The 14,817-nt window shown below is 30.0% G+C and overlaps 1 protein-coding gene across 8 annotated transcripts in view; it reads right to left on the bottom strand.

Moving 5' to 3' along the window:
- Window positions 1-14,817, bottom strand: part of Pvr (PDGF- and VEGF-receptor related) — a 156,383-nt gene that overhangs the window by 16,643 nt on the left and 124,923 nt on the right. For 5 of the 8 annotated variants that reach the window (XM_065501862.1, XM_065501866.1, XM_065501868.1 and 2 more), the window contains 7 exons: window positions 13,573-13,989; window positions 13,376-13,503; window positions 6,451-6,622; window positions 5,866-5,991; window positions 1,360-1,517; window positions 444-1,088; window positions 84-381 (listed from right to left, as the gene is read on the bottom strand). In XM_065501862.1, coding sequence (XP_065357934.1) covers window positions 84-381; window positions 444-1,088; window positions 1,360-1,517; window positions 5,866-5,991; window positions 6,451-6,622; window positions 13,376-13,503; window positions 13,573-13,989 — 1,944 coding nt within the window. The remainder of the gene's footprint in view (window positions 1-83; window positions 382-443; window positions 1,089-1,359; window positions 1,518-5,865; window positions 5,992-6,450; window positions 6,623-13,375; window positions 13,504-13,572; window positions 13,990-14,817) is intronic. The other 3 variants (XM_065501863.1, XM_065501865.1, XM_065501867.1) reach the window with 3 other exon arrangements.

Below are 14,817 nucleotides of genomic sequence, written 5' to 3'. Positions count from 1 at the left end.
CCCGATAACTCATATTTTTAACATTACAGTTTTATGCCAAGTGTCTTGCTAATCTGAGTCGTGCTTCTATTCTGATAACATACCTTGAGTATCTTCGATTAGATTGCCCTTGCTATCATACCAATTGATATCGCCCGAAAAGTAATAGGCCACAGCAGCACATGTTATGGTGACCTTATCACCCAAGGCTATAATATCATGATCATCTATGCCATAAATTGTCATATTATCATTAATGTCACGTATTAAAATATGACTTTTAGCCAAAGCTCTGCCGATCTTATTTGCCGCCACACAACGTATTATGCCCGGGGATTTCGGCTCAAAATACAAATCGTAAATAAACTCAATGGGTGTGGAGCCATCCGTTGAAGAGGTTTCCTGCAAAAGAAGATTTTATGCTGAAAACTAAATTATGAAAGTAATTCGAGTTAGCTACTTACATTAAAATCCTGTATGACCTTACTAGAACACGAGGGCCATCTCGGCTCAATGCTGCACGGTTCAAATACCCAGGTCACCAAAGCCTTCTGATGCGACTGCACACGACACTGAACATGAGCCTTCTCATCGGCATGAACATAAACATCTTCCACCATAACTATGGGTATATCTTCAATGGTCACATTAAATTCACGTTTCAGGGAATTCTCTGTATTCGTAGCCTCCACTATATAAGTGCCCGTATCCCACAGACGTGTATTGTAGATCTTTAAAGTCGATGAAACATCATCGGTAGTTATTTCGAATTTGTGATTATTAAATATCTCAGTGCCATTGGGATTGTACCACTTCAATTTGGGCCAGGGATAACCACTGTAGCGCACCGACATCTGTACCGTCTTGTTAGCCTTCTCATTGATGGTATAATAGTCATTGGACTCGCGCATCTTAATGTAACTCTCATCTTTGCGCACAATCAACATGTTATAAGAGCTTTTGGCCTTATTCGAAGAATGATCGGAGACATTGCAAGTGTAGCGGCCCGAATCGGAAGTTTTGGCGTTTTTAACGGTTAAAATATTGCGGCCATAGACATGGGTGTCTGTGACTTTGACATTGGCTACGCTTTTCTCTATAAAGCGGGCCTAGAAGGGTAGAGTTATACAAATATTAAAAGTTAGTTATTCATGCAAAGAAAGCTGTTTTGTTGTGATGATGTAAAATTAAAGAGTTAGTTCCAGTAACCTAAACTTTAAATATTTTAGTTCCAGTTACAACAATTAAAATTTTTTTTAACAATCGTAATTTTGTGGCAATTGTATTATTTCAAATAAATTTATGATACTGATACAAATATTTGTACTAATTTAACAAAATTTAATGTTGAAGCCATTTTCTTTGTCTTTATAAACTCACCTCATCCCTTTGCACACCCTCTGGTAAAACCCATTCTAATTTGTACTTGATATCATGGGCAATTTTGACATCACAGGTCAATTCGAAAGTTCCTCCCTCGGGAGCATGATGCTTGGCATTCGATGTTATATTCGGTTTATCCACATGTGTGGTATAAGCTGTTGTTTTATTTTGAAGGAAAATATAAAAATATTTATTATTAATTTTTAATTTTTTTATAAATTGTGCTTTTGACACAAGATTTACTAAATGGGAGTTTTTTCATGCATGGTATTAACAAATAAAATTATGATTTGAAACAAAACTTTTTTATAATTTTTTTTTATAAAAATTAAAAAAGCTTTTTCTAAAATCATAATTTTATTTGAATAAAAATAAAATAAAACATAAAACAAATAATACAATAAAAATAAAAAATAATCATACAAATTAATATAAAAATACTACAAATAATAAAATTAACTAAATACTTTAAAATAAAAAAACAAACTTTTATGTTGAAAGCTTTTATTATATGCAGCTAAAATTGTTTTAAATTTAGGCTTTAAAAAGGTTAAAATAAAAAAGTTTGTAAAAGCTGTATAAAGTTTTCCGTTATAAACAAAGTTCACTTAATCTAAAGCTTTTTAGTTTTTTTGAATGAAAGATTTTACCGCACCTTTAAAAAACTACTGAAACTTAAAAATATTTTGTTAAATCTATTAAATTTTGTATAATTATTAGATTAAAGCTTATTATTGTAAAAAACTGACATGCAAGCTTTGTATAAACTTTTCCTTTTTATGCTGTCATAAAGACAACATTTTTGTTAAGCTACTTTTTATCTTGAAAATATTAATACAAAATTACTTTGTTATTTAAAAAATTTATTTTGAATAGGAAAATAATTATTTTTTGTAAAATTTCAAAAAATTATTTATTACAATTTTGTTTTTTTTTTTTATAATTTCAGTTATATCGAATTATATGGCTAATTTTTTGATTGCTTTCAAGCTTCAACAATTTAAGGTAAGTCCAATTTGTTATCTATTTAATCGACTTAATGAAACTAAAAGGGATTACTAAACAGTTACTTAAACAAATATAATTTTTTTTAATCGTTGCATTAAGAATTAAAAGATTAATTAATATAAGTCATGTCTCCTCTAACATATTATCGAAGAAAATAAGGTTTTATTTCAATTTAAACAGAGGTTTTTATTTGTTTTGCAGTTTTGAGATAGTTGAGCTACGTTTCCGCATACACCGTAATCGGCACCGAAAACGAAATTCCATACATTTGCACCGAAAATAAGTTCGTTTCAGATATCGGCAACGAAAATTGGGAACGAAACGGCACCAGAAACGGAATCAGAGGTACGAAAACAACTTCAAGTAGGTTGTTTTCGGTGCTGTAGGAACGAAATTATTTTAATTATTTTTTTATTTCAAATTTAAAGAAAATCAAAATGAATAAAAAAAAAATTTCTTTATGGGAAAATGAAAAAATAATAGATTTTGTCAAAAATAATGAAATTCTATTTAATGTAAACGGCGCCGATTACGGTGTATGCGGAAACCCAGCTTTACTCGATATTTAAAACAATTTATAAGACAACAAAAACACTTTGAAGGCATTTCGAGCTTTTATGGGGGATATCTCTAAAAATATGATGAGATTTTAAATAGTTTGAATTGAAAAACTTTTTAAAATAAGCTAAATATGTAATGCTAACATATAAAGCTCTTTTTATGGCTTATAACGAAAAAGCTTCCCTTAATATATCTTGTGAAAGCTTTCAAGCAAAATTTGTCAATGAAATATGTTTTACTTTCATAAATTGTTAAATAAGTTTCATTATTTTTTAAAGCTTTTAATAATGACTTTTTAAAACTTTTGCGAATTCGAATATCTTAAAATTTAAATAAAACTTTTTGATTGTATGTAAAAGCTCTTTAAATGCATTAAAGCCTTTAAGAGTTTTGTTTCTTTCCGAACTTTAAAATAATAAATAAATTGATTTATTAAAATTTAAACAAGTTCTTTAAATTAATTTTATTTATAAACGCAACTGCAAAGATACAACCTTTTCCTAAAGCTCTTAATTTGATTATAATTGATAAATTTTGTTATAAAATTAAAATACTGTTTAAGGTATTTATAGACGGCAATACTCAGTATTAATATTTGTCAAAAACTGAAGTATCATAATACAATTTCATTGTCTAAACAAAATTTGTATTAGATTTTCAAAAATACAAATGATTTTTTTGATTTACGGTCGGTATTGAAAATTTGTTTAAAACAATTCAAAACCTTTTTATTTTCATATGTATCGGGTATGTATTTATAAAAACAAATAAGGCAAATAAAAATGTCAAGAAAATATAAAAAAATATTGCCGTCTATAAATACCTTTAGTGATTATATTTTTATGTTAAGGCTTTTACAAAATTTTCAAAGCTTTTGAATAATTTAACATAAAAATAATACAAAAAGCTATATTCTATGCTAAGAATATAATTTGACAACTATTTGAAAGCTTTCATATATTTTGAAAAAGATTCAAAGATTGCGAGATTTGAAATGATTGATAAATTGAGTTTTAAAGTTTTGAATTATATTTTTAGGAGAAAGATCTTTAGAATTTTTAAATATCTTTAAATAACGTAAGAACTTAATCGAAATTAAAGAAATTAATTTTTCGAGAGCTTTTAATTTTAAATGTGATAATATTTGTATGTGATAACTCTAATCTAATTTATAAATAATTTGAAAGCTGTTAAACAATAAAAAGAGCTTCTAAGCTTTTGGGAACTTTAAATCATGAGTAAATGTTAGGTGAAACATTAACAGGAAAACTTTTTTTTTGCTATAAATTGAGTTTTGGAATATAAATAGAGCTTTTTTCTTTAAAACATTAAAGCTTTTGAGATCTAGGTTATATAAATGCAATAAAACAAGCATATTTTTAATTACAAAAACAATTTCTCAAAAATTTAAAACAGTTTCATAATTTTGAGCTTTTAAACATACAAAAATTATCAGCCAAGCTTTCAAGGAAAAGCTTTTAAACAAGTTTGCATACTTGCAAGTTTTCAAACTACATACATATTAATTGTGTTTTAAAATTGAACTTTTTAAATTAACGAGTTTGTATCTGAAAGCTTTTAAGGCTTTTAAAGTTTTTAGGTATATGAACATACTCATAGAATCCAAATTTTAAATTTTTATTTGCAATTTATAAATCTTATGAAAGCTGTCAAATCTTTAAAGAGCATTTAATCGCGGATACATTAGGTCAAACCATTTTAGAGACTTACACAGAAGACCTGATTAATAAATTTAATTTTTAAATTCAAATTAAGCTTTGACATTTTATACTACGAAAACTTAAAATAAATTAAAAAAATATTATCGACAAATTAACTATTTTGCAATTTGTTAATTGCCCAATTCACAATTGATGTCGTAGTGTTGTAGTATTGTACGTAATAAATATTTTTCAAACAAATTTTTCGATACAAAAACATTAATAAAACAAATTACGACATACAACGATACAACGCTACGACACCAATTGTGAATTGGGCAAATAATTGGTAAAACATTGTAAAGCTTTATTTAACTTTCACCAGCTTTTAAAGCCTTTTCCGTTATAAAATTTTTAATTTAATAATAAAAGCTTTCAACTTAAAATAGCATGCATTTCAACTTAAATATAAATATTAGTTTACTTGTTATAATTCTAAAACTAGATTAGCCACAACTAATTAAAAAATATAAATTAACTTAAACAATAAAAACATAAAAAAGCTATTAAACATTTAACAAAACATAAAAAAAGCTTTTTAAACACATAAAACATTTGGAATATAAAAAATTCATATAAGAAAAAATATTTCATGCTTAATAAAACGTAAAACAAAATCCAAGTGAAAATGAAACAAAGAAAACCATAAACACCAATAAAAATATAAAAAGCAAAATTCAAGGACAATAACAGAGAGAGAGGAACAGACACAGATACAAAACAAACTTACTAGTCGAACGATAATGATGAGACGGACGTCTGGTGGTAACTTGACGAGTTTCTCTAATATGTTGCGATAATTTCGTTTCTAAACTGTCAAAATTGTAGTCATTATTGTAACTGAGATTGTCCGGTCTAGTTCTTAAATCTAAATCACGTTTTTGTCTGTAACTTTCGGTAACGCTGTCGCTATAGCTGACGTCAGTATCATCAACACCATCATCATTATCACCACTATCATCATGCTCAATACTATTATCGTAAGCTTGAGTTGCATTTAACCCATCACCAATAATGCGCAGATGTATGCTAATACTTATGACGACCACACCATTGCTATCGATAGCAGTTTGATTGAAATTTTCTAAATTTGAATTCGTTTGATTTTCAACACCATGATGAGGGGGGACATCAGTTACAAGACGTATAATATTTTGTTTAGTGAAATTGACAGAGATGCTGTTAGTGACATTCAAATGGTTAGTTACTGAACTTTTTTTCGTAGTTAATTTAGTGGTGGTGATAGTAGTTGGTTTTGTTGGTTCTACCATAACCGAGGTTAGCTCCAAATCTTCCTTAGCAGTTGTAGGTCTATCCAATTGGTTTGTATTTAATGAAGCTAATTTCAAAAATGATTAATTTTGTTATTTATCCCACCATTTTTTTTGATTTGATTTTTAAAAACATAATGATAGAGTAAAGGAAAAACACACACCAAACGTTTAATTTTGTTTATAGAAAAATAAAAGAAAAGAAAATTGAATAAATATTTAGTAAATTTTGATTTTGAAACCCAAATATAACAACTTTCACCATTAATTACAATATTATTATTTTAATTTCAAGAAATTTGCCCTCTTTCACCACATTAATTAATTAATATTAACGTTAATATTTTTTTTTTTTTTTTGTAACTACTTAACACTCTTTTCTAACAGTGTGTGCATTTTCAACAAAATACTTTTTTCCATTATTTAACCATTGTTTGTTTTTTTTTTACACATTTAAATCAAAAGACCATTAGAGAACTTAAAAAAAAAGACGGAAAACAAGCACAAAACAGGGGTGCAAAACTCACTATCAATGATTTTGTTACCCAAAATTATATCAATTTCCGTTTGTTCCTCCTCGTTCGCCAGGGACGGGATCTTCGGCCGACAGATGTAGGTGCCGCTCTCTTCAAAACTTCGTATTTCCATGACAAAACCCAAACGTGGATTATAACGTATACCGCTGTTACTGGCAAATGTCTAAATAATTTACAATATAATTTAATAATTTCTTTTTTTAATATTTCAATTCAAAATTTAGGAGTTAGAGCAAGCAAAGTTTTTAAAAAGCTTTAAGTTTTTGCGTGTGAGAGTAAAGAGAAGAAATATACTTAAAAAACAAATGCAGGCGATCGTGTTTATGTGTGTGTGTGTGAGAGAGAGAGTGTGGTAAAAGAGCTTTCTCTAGTAAAGGATTGAAATGATTTTTAACGAAATATTTAAAACGTTATCCAGCTTTTCTAAAAAAAAAATCTTTCAGAATCTTCTTTTTCCAAAGTATCTCTCAGATTTTGATATTTTTGGAAAACAACAATTTTGAAATAATACTCCAGCTTGCCAACAAGTTGTAGTCGCTGAAAGCACGATTTGTAAAATAAAGCAAGAAGATAAATAATGTCTACATAAGAAATAAAGTTGTCGATTTATTTCTAGACCCTCAAAAATTCACTTAAACTACCTTAACACCATCTGAGTTCTCTTCTAAGTTTAAAGTTTAAAAATCAGTTTGAAGTTATTTGTTAAAAACCTATTTAATTTATCAGCTTCATCTTCTTATGGCCAAGACAGTTGCTCTCTACTTTGCCATTAGACTCAATGCTACGGACGCATGTAATCGGAGGAACTAATGAAATCATTGACAATAATTTAATACTGAATACCCAAACATTTTTTTGTAGGAGCTTTTCCTGGCAATAATACTATGAGAGTCCATTTGAGGTTATCACTGATGGCTAAAAGACGAGAGAGGGTGTGGAAGGAGGCGACCGGAACTACTATGAATTTCAGACCTTATGTTCAATTCAGTATGTTAAAGGCTGAGATTTTTGCCATCAATAGGGTCGTGCAATTGATATGATGCTGACAAAACTCTACGACTATGTGCAAACGAGATGATCCATAAAGACTGCAATGGGCGATGTGACCTGAATATAGTTGACGGTGGGATCAACTGCGAAATCTAGTAGCGCTGGTTACTGGTTATATCTTGTTCGGATTGCACGCCAAGAGATTGAATCTACCATATTAAGACTTCTGTAGAAGTTGTCATCAGGAGGAAGAGGATGAGATTGATATGTTACTGTCTGGCTTTAGTGACATCTAATAGCGATAGAAACTAGTCACATCTAATTTGGATTGCACGCCGGGTTATTGAATCTGTCAAATCTTGACTTCAGACAGTTGTCAGGTTTAGAAAGTTCTCAGCAGAAGGAAAAAGAAGATATTTATTTGTCACTGTCCGGCTTTAGCGAAATCTAATAGAGATGGTCACTAGTCACTTCTTGTTTGGATTGCACGCCAGGAGATTGAATCTGCCATATCTTAAATTCAGACAGTTGCCAGGTTAAGGAAATGGAGGAGTCGATTGAGAACTTTCCGGACTTAGGGGATCGGAGATTTGAGTTGCCTCTTTTTGCGCCATCTGAATCTGTCGTTCGTACAACTGAATGTTTTGGTTGAGGATACATCATGGTTGGAAATTTTAACTGCCATTGTCCGGACCTAGGGGATCGGAGTTTCGAGACGATAGGTTGCTTCTTTTTGCAGCATTTCGATCTGTCGAGGATATAGAAATGTATTTGTTCTTACAACTGAATGTTTTGGTTAAGGACACATTATGGTTGAATAAGGTACTGATTCTTACTCCTTATCACGAGTCTTTCTTTCCAGGTATCACAACGGGATAGACGTTTCAAAAGAACGGAACCCTAGTGTGTCAAAAGTTTAACCTAACCTTTGCTAACTTCACCTTCATAAACACTCTAAATCTGAGAAGCTGAAGTCCTATCAGTTGTTTAACTCAGAGGAAAATTTAGGTAGTGTAAAGGTAGGATTACTAAATAATCTATTCTGCTATGGATATAAAGAAATGGTTTCTATTTCGATGAAAAACTTGATGAATTTTACTAACGCTGTTCAAAATTCCAGACATTTTAAGAGCCTGAGTTTGTACGTGCAAGATAATATTAATGACTCTGCAGAATTTCAAAACTGTTTAAAATTCATTGTTTGTTAGTCCAGCAATTCAACCACTCTACCAAGTCCGAATGGTCTGACTGATTGCGTTTTCTTAGTATCGTAATTCTTTGGTATTTCGGGTGCTTTACAGTTTTCTCCTAAATGTTGAGAAAATTTTGTTTTTAAATTGTCTAGCGGAAAGTTCCATAAGGTTAATCTTAGGGATTATTAACTGAAAATGGTTGTCTTAGCTTGTAGAGCCAAGTATATCGGGCTAGCTCGATGTGATCTTCTCAGTCTCTCAGTTCGGAATTTGCAGGTGTTCTTAGGGTGGCCTGAGCTTCGGCTACCGTGGATATTCCACTGCAGTTCTTGTGATGCTGCCAATTGGTCTTCGCAATGTGTGGCCTATGAAAACTTGCAGTGTTCTTGCTATAGTAGTCGTATGTGAATTTCACTCAGGCATTCTTTGTATTTTTCGATCGCCACTTTTTGTTTAATCGACCAAAGGCTGATCTTGCCTTATTTAGCATGTGTGGTAAATATTCTTCCATCCCTCCATTTATCGACATCATACATCCTAGATAACAGAAGGATTTAACTCGTATTAGGTAGCTGTTCGTTTAAGAAGAGCATCGCATATATATGGATGAATGGAGTAGCGCAGGGAGTATAGGATCTTCACCTGGAGCTTTGTTCCTCTACAGTTTTTGTACAGGGTATGTAATTTCCTAAATGCTAGGGGGGTCTGTAGATATTGTATCGTTGGTTGTTGAAGACGCATCAGCATGTGAGGAACATACAGTTATTTCCTGAAGGAAACCTGGGGACAATTGTCTCCAAGTCACCAGTTTAGTCGACAATTTTGGTGAGCTTTTGGCGACATTGTCAACGAAGCGTCTACATGTTTATAGGCGAAAAAGAAAAACATAAATTTGAAGACGACTCTTCCAAATGTTGAATTCGCACCTTTTAGTTTATTAATTGTTTTAATACAACGTCAAATGCTAACAAAATATGCAGTTTCATTATCAACATCTACTTTAGAAAAGTACCAAAAGTGTATGCTAGAATTACGAAAATGTACTTGTGAGTTTCTGGTTCCAATGTCTACGTAGGGTCCCAAAAGAAGTACATAGCCAATAGTACTATCGTCAGTAGAGTAGACTTCCAATGACACAGACATAAAGAAATTTATACCCATGAATTTACGCGAAATTGTTCCCGAATAGGAATCCTAATGGTGATATATGTAGTCACAAAGTTCAATAAGGACTATAGGCTACAACAACAGGGCAAGTGGGGTACAAAGATAGTACTTTTTGGGGCATATATACTATTAAGTCGAATCAAAATCACTTAGCATCATTTCGGAATTTAACAACCAAACAATTTATAAAAACCTAAACAAGGTTTTTATTATCCTATACACTTTAAGAAATCCATAAAATAATTTATATTTTTTTTGGGGGGACTTGTTTTAAGGTTGTCCTTTTGTAGAAAAAGTACTTAAATGTTTAACTGGCCGAATTTTTATATTTTTTCCCTTAGAATACAGAAAAATTATGTTTATTATTTGACAAAATTGGATTTCTCTCCGATTATATAGATTTTTTTTTAATTTTTTTTTAATGATTTAATTTGCCTTTATAAATTTAAGTACTTTTTCCTTAAAAGTGGACTCTTCATTAATATGTATGTACAGTTCTTTTATATTTTAAATATTTACAAATATATATTTTCTTGAAAACTGTTAAATACTTATATATTTATATGTATAATAAATATATAAATATGATTTCTGTCAAATCGTTTCAACAATTAAACGTTTTTAGATCTGTATGCGAAATTAAGTGAAATTCTTAAATCCACATTTAACAAAACATAGAAAAACGTTCAAGTAAATACTACTTTTCTTTACTACTATTTTTTATTTTTTGACAACTACTATTATATAGTACTAAATTACTAAAGGGTTAACAAATATTTAGAGTAGTAAAAAACATACGCAAAACATGAACCGTTATGATACTGGGGTACCCCGTTTTATTTTTGAAAACACCGTCACAACTAAGCATTGACGGAAACGTGTCTAGACCATGTACGATAAAACCCAATTTCGGATTATAACTGATACGTTCGTAGACAAAACCCGTTTTACTGGCGGTATCGGTAGAGCTTTTTTGAGTATTAAATGTGATATTGGAAGATCGTATGGTAAATGCGGTATTATTGTGTTCATCATCCTAAAAGACAAGTGTTTGATTATTGGGTGTGTGTGTGTGTGGCGTTTAATAATGAAATGTGAATGTTTTTTAATGAAAAAATGAAATGAGATGAAGTTTTTTGTGAGTGAATCTCCAATTACAATATGAAACTATGAGTTTTGTGGGAAATACACATTTTGAGGCATAAATAAAAACACATCGATCGGAAACTCTCTTGTTAAAGACCTAACTCAGTTGTCAAAAACCTATGTCTTGAGGCATACATATATAAATACACATAGAGCGGAAAGTAGAAAAAAACTCAAACAAAAAAATTACTCAAAATCCTCACATAGTTTTTTACTAATACATTTTTCCATTTAGGCTTTTGACAACTGAGTTAGGTCTATGACAGCAGAATTTCCGATTTTGAGGTATGTTATCAAAACATTTTCGGATTTAAAAACAATAAAAATAATAGGATAATTTTATAAATAATTGAAACAGTTTTTTATAAATGGGAAGAAAAATATGAAATGAAATAGATTTTGTGATAAAATGCTTGATTAAAATTGGTAAATAAAATTTTGAGTAATGATTCACAAATATAAAGCTTGATGAATTGTTTAAATACCAAAGCTTTTCAAATATTTTGCGTAAAGGCAACAAAGCTTATTATATATTTAAGTATTAAGTATTTTGTATGTGAATCAGTGAATTTTAATACATATTAAAAGCTTTTATATTTAAAATTATGAATGGAGCTAAAATAATTAGAGAGATAAATGTTTTAGGATTTAAAAAGGAAAAGTGCTGCAAGAATGAGAATATTTTATGTAATATAAAATGAAATAGAATAGACGAAGCTTAAAGCCAGCTGGATTATTTAAAACCATACTAAGCTTTTCAAATATTTGGAGCAAATGTAACAAAGCTTTGAGATATATTATAAATTGTGGTATTTTGTGTGTGAATGAGTGAGTAGAGCTTGAAGTTTCATTATGTATAGAAAGCTTTTAAGAATTAATGATGAAGAAAAGAACATTTTGAACAATCTATGACAGTAATTTTATTGAGAAAATTATAAAGAATAAATCTTTAAATAACGATTTGTATGAGATCTAAGTGAAAGTATGAAAGCTTTTGAGCAATGATTTCATTACGATTAATGTATTGAAAGGTAAAAGTTTTGGCCATAATTTAAATAAGGACTGTGTCTAAGTATGAAAGCTTTTGAGCAATCCAATGTGATAAAATACAGATATAGAAAAGTTTTGATCGATAATTTATTCATTGAACTTTTGGCTAAATAAAAAAGCTTTTAGAGGTAATTTATGTGTATTTAAATAAAAAGCGTTTAATAAGTGATTTAAATTGTTTATAATATAGACAGGTTAAAGCTTTAAGTGATGATTTCAGTATGGATGAGTTTAAAAATAAGTTTGGCATTTAAAGCTTTTAAAATAAAATTTTTATTTAAAGAAAATGTTATAGAAAAATGAATAGAAGTATTTTTGGACTAAACTTTTGATAAAAGTATATAGAATAAAGCTCTGAGAAACGTTTTATGTAAAGATGAATGATGAAAGCTTTTGAGCTAAAAGTTCATAAGTTAAAGTGTATATATATAGATAAAAATCTATGAATGACAATGTAAATGTAGCCCATATGATGAAAATAAAAAGAAAGCTTTTAATATCGATATGAGATTAAAATAAAAATAAAAAAGCTTTTGAGGGATGATTTCGGTTTGCTAAAATATAAATATGTGTAGTGAATGATAATTGAAATATGAAACTTCTAAAAAGGTTTAAAGAAAAAAGTTTTGAATAAAGATTTAGGATTAAAATATAAATATGAAAGCTTTAGAGTGATTATTTCAGTATTATATAATATAGACCGATTAAAGCATTTAGCAAGCTTTTTTATGATGACAATATATAGATGAAAGCTTTTTAGCTTTTTGATTGGTTAAGCAATTGTGTTTTACTAAAGAAGAAAAAATATTTCTAAGTATATTTGAAAGCTTTGAAAAGAGTTTTTATATTCAAAGTATAAAAACTAAAGCTTAACAAAATATTATTAAATTTGGCAAAGGTTTGCAACCCGAACTTTCAATGCAAACTTTTAATGTAGAAAACCCTATTTAACTTTAACATTAGTTTGTGAATATCGGTATATGCTTGAAAAGCTTCTGCATTCAAATACGTACAAGTACTACTGACGATGAGTATCTACATGAAATTACTAGGAAAAATTAAAGATACAGAAAAATGGATTCAAAAATATTGAAACATTTACAATAGAAAAACAATTCGATTGAAATGTTTATTTAGAAAGAAAGTATAAAAAAGCTTACGGAAAGAAAGCTTTGCTAAAAAGCTGAAACTATGAGTTCTGAGCAAGAGAAAAGCTTTTGTGAAGGTTAGTGGGTATGTGTAGGGAAATCATTAGTTAGAGCCGGTGAGAGAATAGCAGCGAAAGCTTTTTTGGTTAAAAGTTTTAACACACGAGTATTAAACACTTTAAAACAAATATAATTAATATTTGAAAAACTCTTATAACTTACGGCGCCATTGGGTGTTGTTAAAATGACATCATAATTAGGCATGGTGGGTTTACAGGGTATAACCGCATCCTGGTATTGTATGACATATGTTATGGGAAATGCCATGGGTGCCAGTAAATTATTTTGATCTAAATTATATTGAAAAAGAAAAACAATAAACAAATTCTCAATGTAATTATTTTTACCACGAAACTCACCATTAACATAAACATATATAACAGAAGCTAAATTAATATTCGCCAAATCGTTTAGCTCCGAATCATCCATTATATCCAAACTCTTGGTTAAGGCACTCGTCTTGACACAATAATAATTGCCCACATTCATATAGTTGACCTCTCTCAGGGTCAAACTACTGCCGTGACGTCTCTTTTGATCCTGTGGTATATACGCATTTTCCTCGAATGTGATATAATTCACCGGTGTTTTCCACACGATCGGCTCGGTGTCTTCGCATTTAATGGTATATTCGCTATTCTCCTCTAATTGTACTTCCTCCTCTAGAGGTATGATAAGTGGTGCTCCCAAAGCCACGGCCACATTTTCATTATAATCATCTTCTATGTGATTCCGTTTACTTATGCTATTTCTTGTGGTGGTGCTTGGATGCGGCACTAGAAAGGGAAAAAGATAGAAAGAAGAGAAGACACATTAATAATATTATTATTAAAGACGAGAGTAAATTACAAAAGAAAAGTACATAGATTGTTGTTGTTAATTGCATTTGACAGTTACTGTCTGGCGGCAATGTTATGCCTTCTGTTTAATAGACAATTTCTTGTTTTTCTTTCCTTTTTTTTCTTAACTTTTTTCTTTTTTTTTTAATAAATTCCATATCATTATAATGAAATTATTGTTTTGCTGTTTATTTTCTTGGGTTTACTGTGAAATATAATGATTGAATTTGAACTTTCATTTATGTATTTAACGCAAGAGCATCTACAAAGCAGCAGCTCTTCTTCAGTTGATTGCTTTGAATGGTTTCTATGTGTTTGAGTCATAGTATCTGTGTTTTGTTGTCAGTCTGTATATGTAACTGCAAGTTATCTGTCTCTGTTTGTTTACAATTTTTAACCGAGTATCTATGATGTACTTGCTGTGCAGACTTTTAACTTTGGGCTACTAATGTTGGAAATTAGAGGACTTTAGGATTAATAATAGGATGCCTAGTACAAAAACCTTTCGATTTTAGACTACCTTAGGTTAAGAATTCGCTGAAATCCGTCTTGACTGTCAGTCAGCATTTATAAGCTGTTTATGAAAAAAGTTTATGAGAATTGCCTGCCAGTGGAAAACACTGACGATTCCTGTCGTTGTTCGATCTATATCGTCCGAATCTGGCTTTTAAAGCCGAATGTGTGCGACTCCAATCAAGATCATCGTAACAGTATTACGATCAACCTTGCTCAGTCAGTTACTGATCATTATTCATTGCTAAGAAC

The sequence above is a fragment of the Calliphora vicina genome, chromosome 2, assembly GCF_958450345.1.
Source record: "Calliphora vicina chromosome 2, idCalVici1.1, whole genome shotgun sequence".
Lineage (NCBI taxonomy): Eukaryota > Metazoa > Arthropoda > Insecta > Diptera > Calliphoridae > Calliphora > Calliphora vicina.
This window is presented reverse-complemented; position numbering and strand designations above follow the sequence as displayed.